This window comes from Panicum virgatum, chromosome 7K (genome assembly GCF_016808335.1).
Source record: "Panicum virgatum strain AP13 chromosome 7K, P.virgatum_v5, whole genome shotgun sequence".
In the NCBI taxonomy this organism is placed as follows: domain Eukaryota; kingdom Viridiplantae; phylum Streptophyta; class Magnoliopsida; order Poales; family Poaceae; genus Panicum; species Panicum virgatum.
In genome coordinates this window covers 31,680,288-31,694,171 of record NC_053142.1, presented here as the reverse complement: position 1 = coordinate 31,694,171, position 13,884 = coordinate 31,680,288, and the positions used below count along the sequence as shown (strand labels likewise).

The following is a 13,884-nucleotide window of genomic DNA, read 5'->3' as shown; positions in this document are numbered from 1 at the left end:
CAGGCCGGTCGGGCTAGATTTGAAATTCCAGACCGATCAGACCGGTTGCTCCGACCGGTCAGACCGGTTTCTGCGACCGGTCAGACCGCTTTTGCCCAGAACAGAATTCCAGCCCGCGAACTCGAGGTGATTTCAAGATTACTCGTTCAAATCATCACCAAATAGTCTCAAAATTTGCAGGGAGGTTCCTGGGATGGAGACGAACCTCTCCACAAAAAGAATTAACCCAAAACGCAAAGGAACACTAGAATTTTGAGGAGGAAAGAGGCAAAAGAGGGTTTTCCAAAAACTCTAAAAACCTCAATCCGAGGGACTCATGATTCTCGGGAGTTTACCTCTAGGCTAGATAGTCGAGAAGCAAATCACGGAGTCTCTAAACCCACCAAGAGAAAGCTTTGATCACAAAAACCACCAAAAGAGATAAAATCAATCCATGAACAAAAGATGAACGGGAACACAAGAGAGCTGCTCAAAAGGGTCCTCGATTTCATTCAAATTCATCGTGATTTACAGAGAAAATCACCTATACAAGAGCTAGACCTCCATCCATTCATCCACCCTCTCAAATTTGTGGACCTAGCTATAATCTAGACCACGTTTTCCATGGAGACCTCGGCCTAACCCTAGAACAGAGAGAGGAGCAAGAAAAAACAGAAAAGTACTCGTGGCTTGGAGGCTCACCTATCCAAGGGGCAGGTGGGATGAATTTATACGACCTCGGGGGCGACCGGTCAGACCAGTCAGACTGGCCCCTTCTCAGAAATGACCTCCACCCTGACTCGTACACTAAAACGTCCGTAGTGGCAAAACCGGAAATGGTACAAGATCTCATCCGACGGCGGAGTTTCTTTCTTCGACTCGAAGTCTTCTCCGCGATGCCGCCACGTCAATGTAGATCTGATCCGCGGTTTTGAGGGGTCCACGAAACCCGGTGAGGTGGCCGGTTTTGTGAAAACCACCAAAACTCTACGTGCGGGAAGATTCCCGCCTCCACGCCATGGCTCTAGACGCCGTTCCCGCCTCGGCCTTCTGACGGTCCTAAACGCCGCCCGACGCCTGTCACCTCCTCGCCCGCAGCGAGGCCCTAGACGCCGTCGACGCCCGTCACCTCCGCCAGTCCCAAGACCGACGCCCGTGCCTCCACGACTTGGCATCTTCAACCGCCGTCCGCTAGCTTAGTTTTGTGGCGCAAACCAAGAAACCCGCCATCCACCGGTGCTTGCGCCCTCGATCTAGGAGTGGACGCCACAGCTGCCGCCCGGCCCGAGCTCCGGTACCGGCTGCCCTTCACCGCTGTCCACCGCACGGTCCATCGGGCACAGCACCTCCACGGCAGCTCACCGTCGACACTCGACGCCCTTGTACCTGCAACCAAAGATCAAGCACACGATCACACCGTACGGTTGACAATTCACTCATCACAGACACGAGTGAGTACTGCTCATTCCTCACATCTATGCATGACTGTTGATCGTTGATCGGGCTGTACATTTGAGTGACTTTGATCTTCAGCTCCCGTTCAAATACCCACTTCCACACGCATGTTCCTTTTCACCAGAAAAGCAATGTCCTGCAGCTTCAGTTGTTGACAATTAATCAGCAGACTGTGCTGTCAGCTTTCGCATTTCCATGTCTTTAAAGCTAGCTAGAGGCTACATCATTCAACCAAGCACCATTCCTCACATCTTGCCAACACCGGCAAGGTAGCTAGCGAATTTATCTCGGTTCTTCCATTTCTCTCTCGCCATGCGCCTCCTCCAGCTCGCCCTTGTTGCGCTCGTTTCCTCCCTGCACACACCCTCATCCTCCGCCGACACAGACACACTCTCACACGGCCGCGTGCTCGTCCACGACGAGAGGCTTGTCTCTAGCAATGGCAAGTTCGCGCTCGGCTTCTTTCAAACGGGCAAAAAGTCCTCCAGCAACACTCTCAACTCGTACCTCGGAATATGGTTCAACAAAGTCCCCAAGCTAACGCCGGTGTGGACCGCTAATGGGGATAACCCAAGTGCCGGCCCTACTTCACCGGAGTTCATGATCTCCAGTGATGGCAACCTGATCATCTTGGCTCAACGTACCATCATTTGGACTGCCCAGGCCAACGTCACAACCAACGACACTGTTGCTGTACTGGCGGACAGTGGAAACCTTATTCTGAGGAGTTCCTCGAACTCTTCTGACATATTCTGGCAGAGCTTTGACTACCCAACGGACACACTTCTTTCAGGTGCAAAGATTGGTCGAAACATGGTCACGGGTTTCAGCCACCGTTATGTTTCTAGAAAGAATGTTATTGACCAAGCTCCAGGTGTGTACTCTGCAGAGCTACGTGTCGATGATGCAATCTACCTACTTTGGAAATCATCTGAAGCATATTGGTCTAGTGGGGTGTGGAACGGCAGATTCTTCAACTTGATACCAGAGATGTCAGGTCAGTCAGGTCCCAACATGTGCAATTTTACGTTCGTCAGCAACAAACAAGAGGTTTATTTCTCCTACACATTGTTAAATGAGGAGATGATCTTTAGAAGTTTTCTAGATGTCTCTGGCCAAATGCAAACTCGCATATGGTCAGATGTCGCACAGGATTGGATCACCGCCGGCGCCGGACCGAAATATCAATGTAGTGTCTATGCTACCTGTGGACCTTTCACAATCTGCACTGATAATGCAATACCATTATGCAAATGCTTGAAGGGGTTCTCTATAAGATCGCCTGAAGATTGGGAGCTAAAGGACAGGACAGGCGGGTGCATCAGAAACACTCCACTGAATTGTGGCGGTCACAAAAACAAATCTGGTATGACAGACAAATTCTACTTTATACAAGGCGTTAGTTTGCCTCCTAATGCCAACGGTATCCAAAATGCATCAAGTGCAAATGAATGTGCACAAGTTTGTCTGGGCACGTGCTCTTGCACTGCATATACATACGGCCAAGGTGGCTGCTATTTTTGGCATGATGAGCTGATAAACATAGCTGCTGATGATAATGGAGAAACTATTTACCTTCGCCTTGCTGCAAAAGAGTTCCAGAGTTGGAAATACAGTAAAAGGGCAACGATCATCGGTGTCACCATTGGTTCAAGCACTGCCGTTTTGGGTTTAATTTTTCTAACGGTTATTTGGAGCAGGTTAAGGCGTAAATGGTCAAGCCTCACGGTGGATAATTATCAGGCCGGAATCAGGATCACTGCATTCAGCTACATTGACCTTCAACGTGCAACCAAAAAATTTTCAGAGAAGTTGGGTGGAGGGAGCTTTGGTTCTGTATTTATGGGGTGCTTAAGTGACTCAGTTATTGTAGCTGTGAAAAGGCTCGAGGGTGCCCGACAAGGAGATAAGCAATTTAGGGCAGAAGTGAGTTCAATTGGAATCATCCACCATAGAAATTTAGTGAAACTGATTGGATTTTGCTGCGAAGCTGATAAGAGGTTACTTGTGTATGAACACATGCCAAACGGCTCCCTGGATTCTCATCTATTCCAAAGTCATGGTTCAATTTTGGATTGGGCCATTAGATATCAAATAGCTCTTGGAGTCGCTAGAGGGCTTGGATACTTGCACCATGGTTGTCAAGATTGCATTATACATTGTGATATCAAACCACAAAACATACTTCTCGACGCATCTTTTGTTCCAAAAATTGCAGATTTTGGTATGGCAAAGTTTCTAGGGAGGGACTTCAGCCGTGTTGTGACTACAATGCGAGGAACTATTGGATATCTTGCTCCAGAATGGATTAGTGGAACAGCTATTACTTCCAAAGTTGATGTTTATAGTTACGGAATGGTTTTGCTAGAGATCATATCAGGAAAGATGAACTCTTCTGAACATTCATCCAGTGATGACAGTGCAGACTACTATCCTGTTCAAGTTGCACACAAGCTTCTTCATGGAGACGTTTTGAGTCTTGTGGATGCAAACTTGCACGGTGATGTGAACAAGGAGGAAGTCGAGAGGGTTTGCAAAGTTGCATGTTGGTGTATTCAAGATAGTGAGTTTGATCGACCCACAATGGTTGAGGTGGTGCAGTTTCTCGAGGGGATATGTGAACCAGAAATGCCTCCAGTGCCAAGGTTACTCCATGCGATTGCAGGCGGCTCACATTCGACCGGACTATGATCTGTAGCTTTGCAGCAAATTTAGATATCCATGAGAGATATGGGATACTGCTTATAGTGTATATATAAATTAGCAAGATGGTCCGTGCTAATAGCGCCAGTAGCTAGTCTTTTTTTAAAAAAAATCTTTTTGGTTTATTTACGTTAAAAGAAGAAATGTATTTGGTATTTCATTCGCTTCTAGTTCGCCCTAGTTCAATACTATCTACAGCTTTCTATGTATGAAGTTCATATTAATTATCAATTTTTAAGTTACTTTGTTCTATATCACATTTGAATTTTTAAGTCGCGGCTCAATGTAGGATGTTGTGCTTGAGTTAGCTTGCAAAAAAAATGCACACAGAAATGTGATTGAAATCGGGTTGCAGCAGGTTCGTTCTGCTTCTAGGGAAATCCTTCTAGATAGTTCGTCGCCACCTCTCCCGACTTTCATCATATAAAACTAGGAGAGTAAACGTGAGTCAGGTAAACTGAAAAGAGATCCACAACGAACTTCTTTTCGATTAATGTTGTGCTAGTTTTTTTTATTTGTCAAAAATTCAGATTTATGTCACGGTTAAGAGACCGTATGTATGGAATGTAAGAAAATTGTGATTACACTGCGCTAGGTTTTATGCCTTATGCTAGTTCTCATCTCTAAAAAAAACTACTATTTCTCAATCCTAAAAAACTACAATATCTCAAGGTCAATTTTCAACTTTAGATACTTCTGTGAAGCGGTACCTTATAGATTATAGAGATCAACTTAGCCTAACCTGAGTGGAGCAGCAATGTAGTTGTCACATTTCTTCAAATGGAGATAGCATATTGGATAAATCAGGGGGCCTTCGAATAGTAGTAGCACCATTACTACATTCCGGGTTAATACATAAACACTGTCATTTTGAGATGCCTGCCCATATCTTAGAGAAGAGTCATGTTTTTTTTTTAGCTAGAAGAGTCATATCTGGGTATCCATGCAGTTTCCATTTTCACAGACTTTACCGTTTTGGCAGGCAACTCATGAGACTGGATTAACACATTTTAGGCTAGCTGATTCTGCAACTGCACAAGGCATTAGCAGCTAGCTGTTGGTTTTGGACTCTGGACATTACAAGATGGCATGGCCAGAAATAAATCCTCCCATCTAGCTACATGACCTGATGATGATGATGATGGAGGATGTTACATCAGTCCCCTGGATGGATGCCTGCCCACTTGGGTGTCTTTAGTTCTTTTGGTGTAAAATTTTTGAAGTATACGAACACACATTTGAAGTGTTAATCATATACTAATAACAAAACAAATTACAAACTCCACCTGCAAACCACGAGATGAATTCATTAAGCCTAACTAATCCGTCATCAGCCGATCACCTCTCTTTACCTAGGTAGGCAAGTACCTGCTCTTCTCACAGCCTGTCATGGGATGTTGCTTGAGGAAAATGCATCACAGAAACATGATTGGAACTGATATTTTCAACATAGTTTTCATTTTAGGGAAATGCTTCTGCATAGTGTGGTATCACGTACACAGAACGCCATCGAGCATTTTTGACAGAAAATCAATTCTGTAGGCACATTAAAAAATGCTAAATTCAATTCCAGAGGATCTAATCTTTTCCGGCAGAATCAGCACGTTAATTTGACAGAACAGTTGGCATAGAACGGAGAGCGAATCTCCCATGAACAGAGCCATCCTGAAATTTAAGAAACTAGCAATCGTGTTCCATTGCAGCAAGTCCAACCGGACCAGAATCTGACTACAAGATAAGCACGGCAAGAAACAAATCCCCCCATCTAATTCTAGCGCTACGACGACAGTGCAGCAGCAGAGGCTCGGCGCTCAGGCCCTCTCGCCCCTGATGCGGCGCGCGAGCTGGATGTCCTTGGGCATGATGGTGACGCGCTTGGCGTGGATGGCGCACAGGTTGGTGTCCTCGAAGAGCCCCACCAGGTACGCCTCCGCGGCCTCCTGCAGCGCGGCGACGGCGGAGGACTGGAACCGGAGGTCCGTCTTGAAGTCCTGCGCGATCTCCCGGACGAGGCGCTGGAAGGGGAGCTTCCGGATGAGCAGCTCCGTGCTCTTCTGGTACTTGCGGATCTCCCGGAGCGCGACGGTGCCGGGGCGGAAGCGGTGCGGCTTCTTCACGCCGCCGGTGGCCGGCGCCGACTTGCGCGCGGCCTTGGTGGCCAGCTGCTTCCTCGGCGCCTTGCCGCCGGTCGACTTGCGCGCCGTCTGCTTCGTGCGGGCCATCGGAGCGGGGGCGGCGGACGGGCGGCGCGAGGAGGCGGGGAGGGTTCGGCGGATTGGATTGCGAACGCGAGCTGCTGCTGCGGCGTGGGTGGGTTGGCTTCCGCGGCGTGGTATTTGAAGCGAGCGGTGGAGGCGGGATCGTGAAATTTTTGGGGGGATGCGCGGGCGCGGAGAGGAGAAGGCTGGGTCGGTGGGTTTCAGCCGTCCGATGGGGATGGACGGTGGAGATGGCGCTCCTGGCGGTGCCGATCCGCGTGACGGGTGATGCTGCTACGCCATTGGCTGATGCAGCTGTGGAGCGGATCTCAGGGCCCACAAGGTGGTCCAACAGCGGCCCAACTTCCTTTCTCCGTAGCTTCGAGAGCGGCCCAACAGTGGGACGCCCGCCGCGCATTGCAGGCCCATTCGAAAGCTTTTATTTTTTTTGTAAAGAAAAAGAATCAGCGGTCACACGGAGAGAGGCCGACCACTTGGAACGAGAGAATCAGCGGGCGGCGGACGTTAAATCAGTCGTCTTTGTGCCTGCCATGATAGATCATAGACGGACTCTCTTTGCTGAACTCCCACTTACCTACCGATCAGCTTATCCTTCAGCTCCTTTCGGGGATGAAGCCTTTTGAGTTCCATCAGAAAATTGCCACACGGAAACACCATCGGCGATGGGATTCCGGGTCCCAGCAGCATGCGCGTTGTGCACCTACTGCGTAGTTGCCTGCACGGATCGAGTGTCATCTAAGCAGCTTTGTTCGCTGATGAAGCCTAGACTACCGTTTCCTTTTATCTTTCCAGACGATTCAAAAAAAAAAAAAGTGTTCAAGTGCCACCGTTCAAAACAAAATTGCTCACTTTCCAAAAACAAAAAGACGAAATAAAAATGTGCAGGAGGCAGCACCGCATCTGGGCGAGCGATTCATTCAAGTAGCAGCAGCACTACTACTGAATTTCTTGATCCCAATTGCAGTATTGCACAGGAGCAATACTATGTCCGGGCCAAAAAGCCGTATCATCTCTGAAGAGACTAGCGCATCTTTCTTTGAGTGGGCATCCAGGCAGCCCTCCTTTTCGGCGAGCACAAGCGAAACGCATTCTCTTCTTGTTTCTCACAGCAACTCATACGAGAACCACAAGCACGGCCGAAATAGCTGATTCTCCGGAGGCACTACTAGCTTTTAGCCTTTAGAGCAAACAGACGAAAAACCACAGGCGCACCGCGCAATGGCGGCTTGACACGTCACCTGGGCTTCTATCACTGGCCAATCTGGTCTCCTGGTGGCAGCACATCACACAAAGGAAATAGCCAGCCAGCCAATGTGCATCAGGTTTGGTTGCGTGTGGGGCAGCCTCTCTCAATTCGGGGGGCACACACACATAATTGATTCATAGCCACTAAGGCCTTGCAGAAGATTGCACAGCCCCTGATATCTCTCAATAATGGCTGTAGAATATGCTGCTCCCACTGAAACCATGAACCTTAGCAGCAAAACTGCAAAAAAGCTTGATCCCCAATCACCACAATGGACTGGTGGTGCGGCACTGCCCATATCATTAGCCCTGCCAATCATGTCTCTCTCTCTCTTTCTCTCTTTTATCTCATTTTGAAAATTCACATTGAGTTGTGATTCACAAAAGGCCCAGAGCACCTGGCATTTTCTATGGCACATTCTCCAGCAACAATTGGCACCAACACAGCAAATAGAAAACTGAGGAAATCTGTACAACTTTTTTTCAGCAACAATGTACAAGCCAGATTGGCAGTATCCTAATGATCACAATTTTTTGTTTCTACTTTTCCTCAACCTCTTGTCCTTCATGTAACAACAAAGAAGCAACTGAAGAGACTAAAAATCATATGGAGTGACCAAACCTTCAGGTCTGAGTGGCACGAGGACGGAGCGGGCAGGCACAGGCTCGACCCGGCTCGACTCAGAGCAGCCAGAGGCCTTCTCCGGAGCTCCAAACAGGGACTGCCGGCATGTCGGGCACGTCGACCGCGCCAAGAGCCATCGGTCGATGCACCTGACATGGAACCCATGGTTGCACATGGGGAGGACCCTGACATGCTCTCCAGACTCAAAGTCAGAGAGGCAGATCGCGCACATCGGGTTGGCAGCATTGAGCTTCAGCCCCGCAGAGTAGACCAGGATCGGCATGGCTCGGATGGCCTTCCTCTTCAGCCCGCTCTGAGCCAAACGTGCCACCGGGTTCGGCACGGGATCAACAACTGATCGGCTCGAGCACCGCAGCGCACACCGGACTATCGAGTTGAGCCCGAGCGCACAGATCAGTGCCCAGAGAAGAACAGCCAGGATCATGACGACGTTTGCGTCGAAGTTGCTTCCAAGAAAGCCACCATCTGTGGCGGAGGCTCCATCAACTGGCTGGCTCGAACCAGAGGGATGCCCGGAGAATGGAGTGTGCAGTAGTGTCCTTCTTGGGTACTCCATGTCCTTCTTGAGCACAAACCCCGTTTTCTTCAGAATCCTGCAAGTGCAACTCTCTCTCTCTCTCTCTCTCTCTCTCTCTCTCTCTCTCTCTCTCTCTCTCTCTCTCTCTCTCCCTCTCCCTCCCCCTCCCCCTCCCCCTCCCCCTCCCTCTCTCTCTCCCTCTCCCTCTCCCTCTCCCTCTCCCTCTCGCCCTCCCTCTCTTGTCTGCCTCAGGTAGAATCATAAGCTGGGTTTGTGCTGAAGTATTTATAGGCTCCATAAAGACTGCAATAATATGGTTACTGAATTCTTTTATTTGGTACGATACGCTACCTCTTTCACCCTTGCCCCTTTCATCTCTGCCAGCCAATTGAGACAAAAAGCATTTGGTAAAGGTTGGAAGGCAATTGGAAGCTTCTTTGCTTGTGGCAAGTGGGCTGCATCTCAGTGGGTCTCTCTGGGAATCAGAGGGCCACACGCAGCACCATTTCTTGTCTGCCTGATAATTCTGTATAAGAAGTACATATGCAAAGCGTGGATATAAGAATTGCATAAAATGGAACACGCATTTTTGTGGTTCAAGGGAAGAAGCATAGCAACTCGAATACGATAAATATGTACCGACCACTATCTGTAGCTGTATCAGTTCCATCCTCTTCAAACAAGCTCTAAGGTTATGCTAGTTGGCTGTAAAATATTGTAGGCGTCTAGCCAGCTATAGGGTCATTATGTGTGGCTGTGAAAATTATGGCTGTAATCAGCTATTTGACCTCTATTAGTGGATTCATGACTTCACAGGAACTAAGTCAGGAATGTCATAAACTCAGTGCAATCCTTCTTCATTTTATATAAAGATGACTCCTAACTAACTAGGAAAAGAACATGCTGGATGAGCTAATCATTTCAATTATCTCGACTCATGTGTAAACTACACTGTTTAAGCATTAACAGATCCAAGGAGAAAACATGACAACTTAGGATAAAATACACAGCCAACAGTGACATAATTTAACATCTAGCTACAAGAAAGATAAGGACAGCACCTAATACTAAAAAATGGAAAAGGAATCATTTAAGCTTAAATGAAAAGGAAATGGAGCAGCTACATATTCCTTGCGCACTCACGAATTACATGTTTATCCCTGGTTGCTCTGTTTTGATCCCTGCCACTTTGTGTGAACCATAGCAATCTCGCAAATTGGAGGATGATTTGTCAGCTTAGAACTGCATGGGCCATCAACAGCAATCCTACTGGGTAAAGCACCTCTTGAATGAGTGGTTAGTCGACAAAAAGCGATTTAGGCACACAAAAATAAGTTACACATGTTATCTATGAAGCATTATATAAAAACTATGAATGTTGCTTCCTCCACAAAGCTGTATGTTTCTTTCATATGGTGCCGACATCCACAAGCTTAGCTGGTAGCCAAGTCAACTATGTGCTGACACCTCGTTGATCAGTGTAGTATAGAAAGGACTGATTAAGTAATATGGTTAAAACATAACCGGGGCACTCCATTAAAATAATTTTAAGGAAGTACCTTTTTCTAAATATGGATTTGTTGATAATGAGAAGTAGCATGACTTCTGCAGCATACAAATTAGACATGTGGACTCTCTGTTTTTCTTTTGTGCTTCTTTTTATTGTATCTTCACCTCTTTTTTTGATATTAATATATAACCATTAGGGGGGCAAACCCTCCTGCTTCATTAAAAAAAGAACGTGGACTTATCAGCTGTGGTCGCTTTGATGAGAAGCAAATATCATGGTGGAGGAACCAATGATTTCCAGGAATCAAGATTTGCTCAGTTAGCCGGAGGTGTAGGTGTGCACAATATATGCTGACTATTCACCACCCAAATTTGAGTCCACTTCACAAAAAAATTGGGTGACTATTTCCTTCTTAACACAAAATCACTTGGTTCCCCTAGTTAGTCTCTTTTTATTACAATTTGAACAAATGGTTGTCGCTGAAATTTTCTGCCAAACATACTGCCTCTTTACTAATTCTGATGTAATCTTCTTAGTTTCTAATTATGCTTACCTGCAAAGAGCAAAGCTGTCGTATGAGCTCTGTAGAATATGAAAATATAACAATAGTTCCAATTTCGGATATGCAGAAAATTGCTTGTCACAAGAACTCCTTGGTGAACCATTGTGCTAATGCATCTTCAGTGCGAAGTTGTAGACATCTACGTGTAAGTCATAAGATTGTTCCAGGCTATCCATAATTAAGCTTATCTCAACCCATCACTTTATGCTTTGGAGCCTTAGATCTATCTAGTCAATCTTAAGTAGGCATAGTTCAGTGCTTATCTTAAGTTAGTCAATAAAAAATGATGAAACTAAACTGGGAAAAGAAAGGAAAACAGAACAAAAGGTATGTGTACCGATCGGTGTTCATTCATAGAAAACCTTAATAAAAATCCACATGTGCAATTACATGAATGCATCTGGCCGTTTCTGTCTTGCCTGCATTCTTGCCTAACATGGCCACAAGGATTAACAAGGTGAACAACAAGAGAAAATTACCATGGTATCCTTGCTATAAATGATAGAGAAAATTAACATGCTATTGCTATCCTTGCTATAGACACAACTCCTAAATGATAGAGAAGATAGGATAAGTTGGTAACAGAGAGAAGAAGGGAAGAGAGGACATCAATAAATTCACACGCAGATCTATCTCGCAACAAGATGGGAATAAAGCTACTACAAGACAAGGAAAAGCATCATCAATTGCAAATTTGCATTATATAATGCAGATGATAAAGCCATAAATGTTGGGCATCTCATACTACAGAAGTTTTCTAAAACACTGCGTCTTTACGTCCATATTAACATGTATAAAAGACTTTTGACTGTATGGAACACAAAAGGTCAGCAAGAGCACACTCTCACTTGTCACTTTCTGCTGTACTGCCTGTCCAAAATCAAACCATCGAGAAATACGCTTAGCATTGCTGCTGCCACCTCCAGTAAGCTAGCCACCAGATACCATACAGAAAGCCAAGAGTCTGTTGAAACATGAAAGTGCAAACCAAGGCAACATTTGATGGTAGATCCAGAATAAGAAAAACTCATAGTTACATATGCAAATTGTTTCCCTAGTAAAGGCATTCTTTAATCTAATACTTTACTCGAGAAGACCCTGAAGATAAACATGTATATTGATTGGGTGGATTCATAGCATCTTTATCCATTCTGTAGCAATTACTAGAACATCACTTTATATATAGATTGGGTGAATTCATAGCGCATATCCACACTTCTAGAAAAGGGTTCATTTGGATATCAGTGTGATACACACACACAAGTAAAATATAGTGCTATCACTTTATGTTAACTCTGGTCCGCAAGTTCACCACTGCAGATAAGGCATACACAGGTAGGGAGAAGGAGAGAGCTGGTTGAAAGACACATCTATGGTATAACTCATACAGGCCTACTATCTGAGAAGTTCCACATCATTTGTATAATGAATTTTTGGCCATAATTATTGTTAAAATACAACAATTTGAATACCACTTTACAAATTTCAGCAAAGTGTTCATCAAAGAACAATCTACCAAATCTACCTCGCTTATCTTTCATAAACCTGGGACCTACATTAGCTGCAAATACAAAGGTGGTCTAACTAATGATGCATATCAAGAGATTGCATGCCTTTGTTGATTGGGTCATCCAACGACTCATAAAAACATGATGAATCAAGGTAAAGGTGAATGTGACATCTGATCAATCGAGGGATCCTAATCTTATCCGATAGATAGATTTTTTTTTCTTTGGGGAGTAAATCCGATAGTGGTTGGTGGAACTGCATGCATTACTACTAAAGTTTATTGACTTAACAATTAACTAGATGGCAGTGATCGCTGAGGGTTGCAAACAACTAGTCAATTCTGACATCTAGGCCTCAAAATGGCACTCCCACTTCTCACCTGGATCTGCAATAGAATTTGCCACCAGGGATCTAAGAAGGCGGCTTATGTTAGTCTTTGGACCCAAGTCCACTAGCACTCAGGACAGCTAAGCTGCAACACGTACAAGAGATGTTTCTGCTACTTTTCTTTTGGATGGGTATGCATCGCTTTTTCTCGCAAAAATGAGGAAATCCTAAATTCCTCCCGAAGCAAATTGGCTGAAATTCGTGACGACAATCCTGTCTTCTATCACCGAGTTCCAAAATAATAGCCTGCTAAAGCTTTGCTCGAACCAAACAAGCAGCAGGGATCCTCGGGGAGAACGCGTCAGCGCGCAGCCTGGAGAGGAACTTGGCAGGAAGCGAGAGGGAGGCTCACGGGAGCTCACCGGCGTGGCGCTGGGTGGCTGGTGCTTCCGACTCGGCAGCGGCGGTAACCGCGCCGCGAGGGCGCCGGTCTCCCTCTCGCACCTGGCCCCCAATCGGCGGCGTCAGCAGGCTCCTTCTCTTCTCCGCGCGAAGCAGGATGTGCAATGTGCTCGAGCTCCTCCGCCACCGCCGACCACCGCGGGCAGCGGCGGTTCCAGCTCCTTCAGGAGCGGTTCCGCTTCCGCCGCCGCACTGGGCTCCGCACCATTGGGCTCGTCAAACCGGGCCTTATGAGGCAAAGGCAAAAAGCCCAATAAACAAAGAACCCGCCACTTGCTGCTCGCAACTCGCAAGGCCCAAAACTTCCTCCCAGGGTCAGGAGGAGGGCCGCGAGCGAGTCTGATCTTGTAGATCCGGATGCGTTTTGAAACTTTAATTTCATTTTTCTTTCAAACCATAATTGCGTTTTGAATTCTGTTCGAACCATGATGTTACTGTTACTTAGATTTTATACAATGAAACAAGATCCAATATGAATATATTTTATTTTTAAAAAAATAAACATTTAAAATGTATTAATTCAACATTTCGATATACATTCAACATTTTTTAGATACTATCTCAACATTTCCACATAAAATGTCGAAGTAGTTTACTAAAATTGTTGAACTACATTTGAATAAATGTTGAGTATGAAGTACACCTATCACCTTTGTTGCAGGATTTTTAGGGTACCCACAGCCGGGTGGCGGAGCGCACCCACCTATTCCCAGTGAGGGAGCACTCGGAGAAGTACTTGGCGATTAGGCT

At 46.0% G+C, this 13,884-nt stretch overlaps 3 protein-coding genes and 1 long non-coding RNA gene across 5 annotated transcripts; 1 reads left to right on the top strand and 3 right to left on the bottom strand.

Moving 5' to 3' along the window:
• The first annotated feature begins 1,720 nt into the window (after positions 1-1,720).
• Positions 1,721-4,308, top strand: LOC120640960 (G-type lectin S-receptor-like serine/threonine-protein kinase At2g19130). The gene has a single exon (XM_039916904.1). It carries the CDS (start codon positions 1,747-1,749, stop codon positions 4,123-4,125), a length of 2,379 nt encoding a protein of 792 aa, XP_039772838.1. The 5' UTR covers positions 1,721-1,746; the 3' UTR covers positions 4,126-4,308.
• Positions 4,309-5,695: 1,387 nt separating this feature from the next.
• LOC120640961 (histone H3.2) lies at positions 5,696-6,450 on the bottom strand. The gene has a single exon (XM_039916905.1). It carries the CDS (start codon positions 6,357-6,359, stop codon positions 5,949-5,951), a length of 411 nt encoding a protein of 136 aa, XP_039772839.1. The 5' UTR covers positions 6,360-6,450; the 3' UTR covers positions 5,696-5,948.
• A 1,528-nt stretch (positions 6,451-7,978) lies between these two features.
• Positions 7,979-8,911, bottom strand: LOC120640957 (RING-H2 finger protein ATL74-like; the record flags this gene model as incomplete). The annotated part of the gene is made up of 1 exon (XM_039916903.1): positions 7,979-8,911. A coding segment is annotated over one exon (714 nt), but the record flags the coding sequence as incomplete, so codon positions are not given.
• Positions 8,912-9,204: 293 nt separating this feature from the next.
• On the bottom strand, positions 9,205-13,329 carry LOC120640956. 2 transcript variants are annotated; one of them, XR_005662067.1, is made up of 3 exons: positions 13,095-13,329; positions 9,908-11,800; positions 9,205-9,290 (listed from the first exon to the last, which is right to left on the bottom strand). It is a non-coding gene; the product is annotated as an uncharacterized LOC120640956 (long non-coding RNA). The 2 variants fall into 2 exon arrangements; XR_005662066.1 differs by lacking the exon at positions 9,205-9,290 and having other exon boundaries at positions 9,669-11,800.
• Positions 13,330-13,884: the final 555 nt, after the last annotated feature.

Excerpts from the sequence above, each read along its gene's own strand:
- LOC120640961 (XM_039916905.1), bottom strand. The coding sequence starts at position 6,359 with ATGGCCCGCACGAAGCAGACGGCGCGCAAGTCGACCGGCGGCAAGGCG.
- LOC120640960 (XM_039916904.1), top strand. The coding sequence starts at position 1,747 with ATGCGCCTCCTCCAGCTCGCCCTTGTTGCGCTCGTTTCCTCCCTGCAC.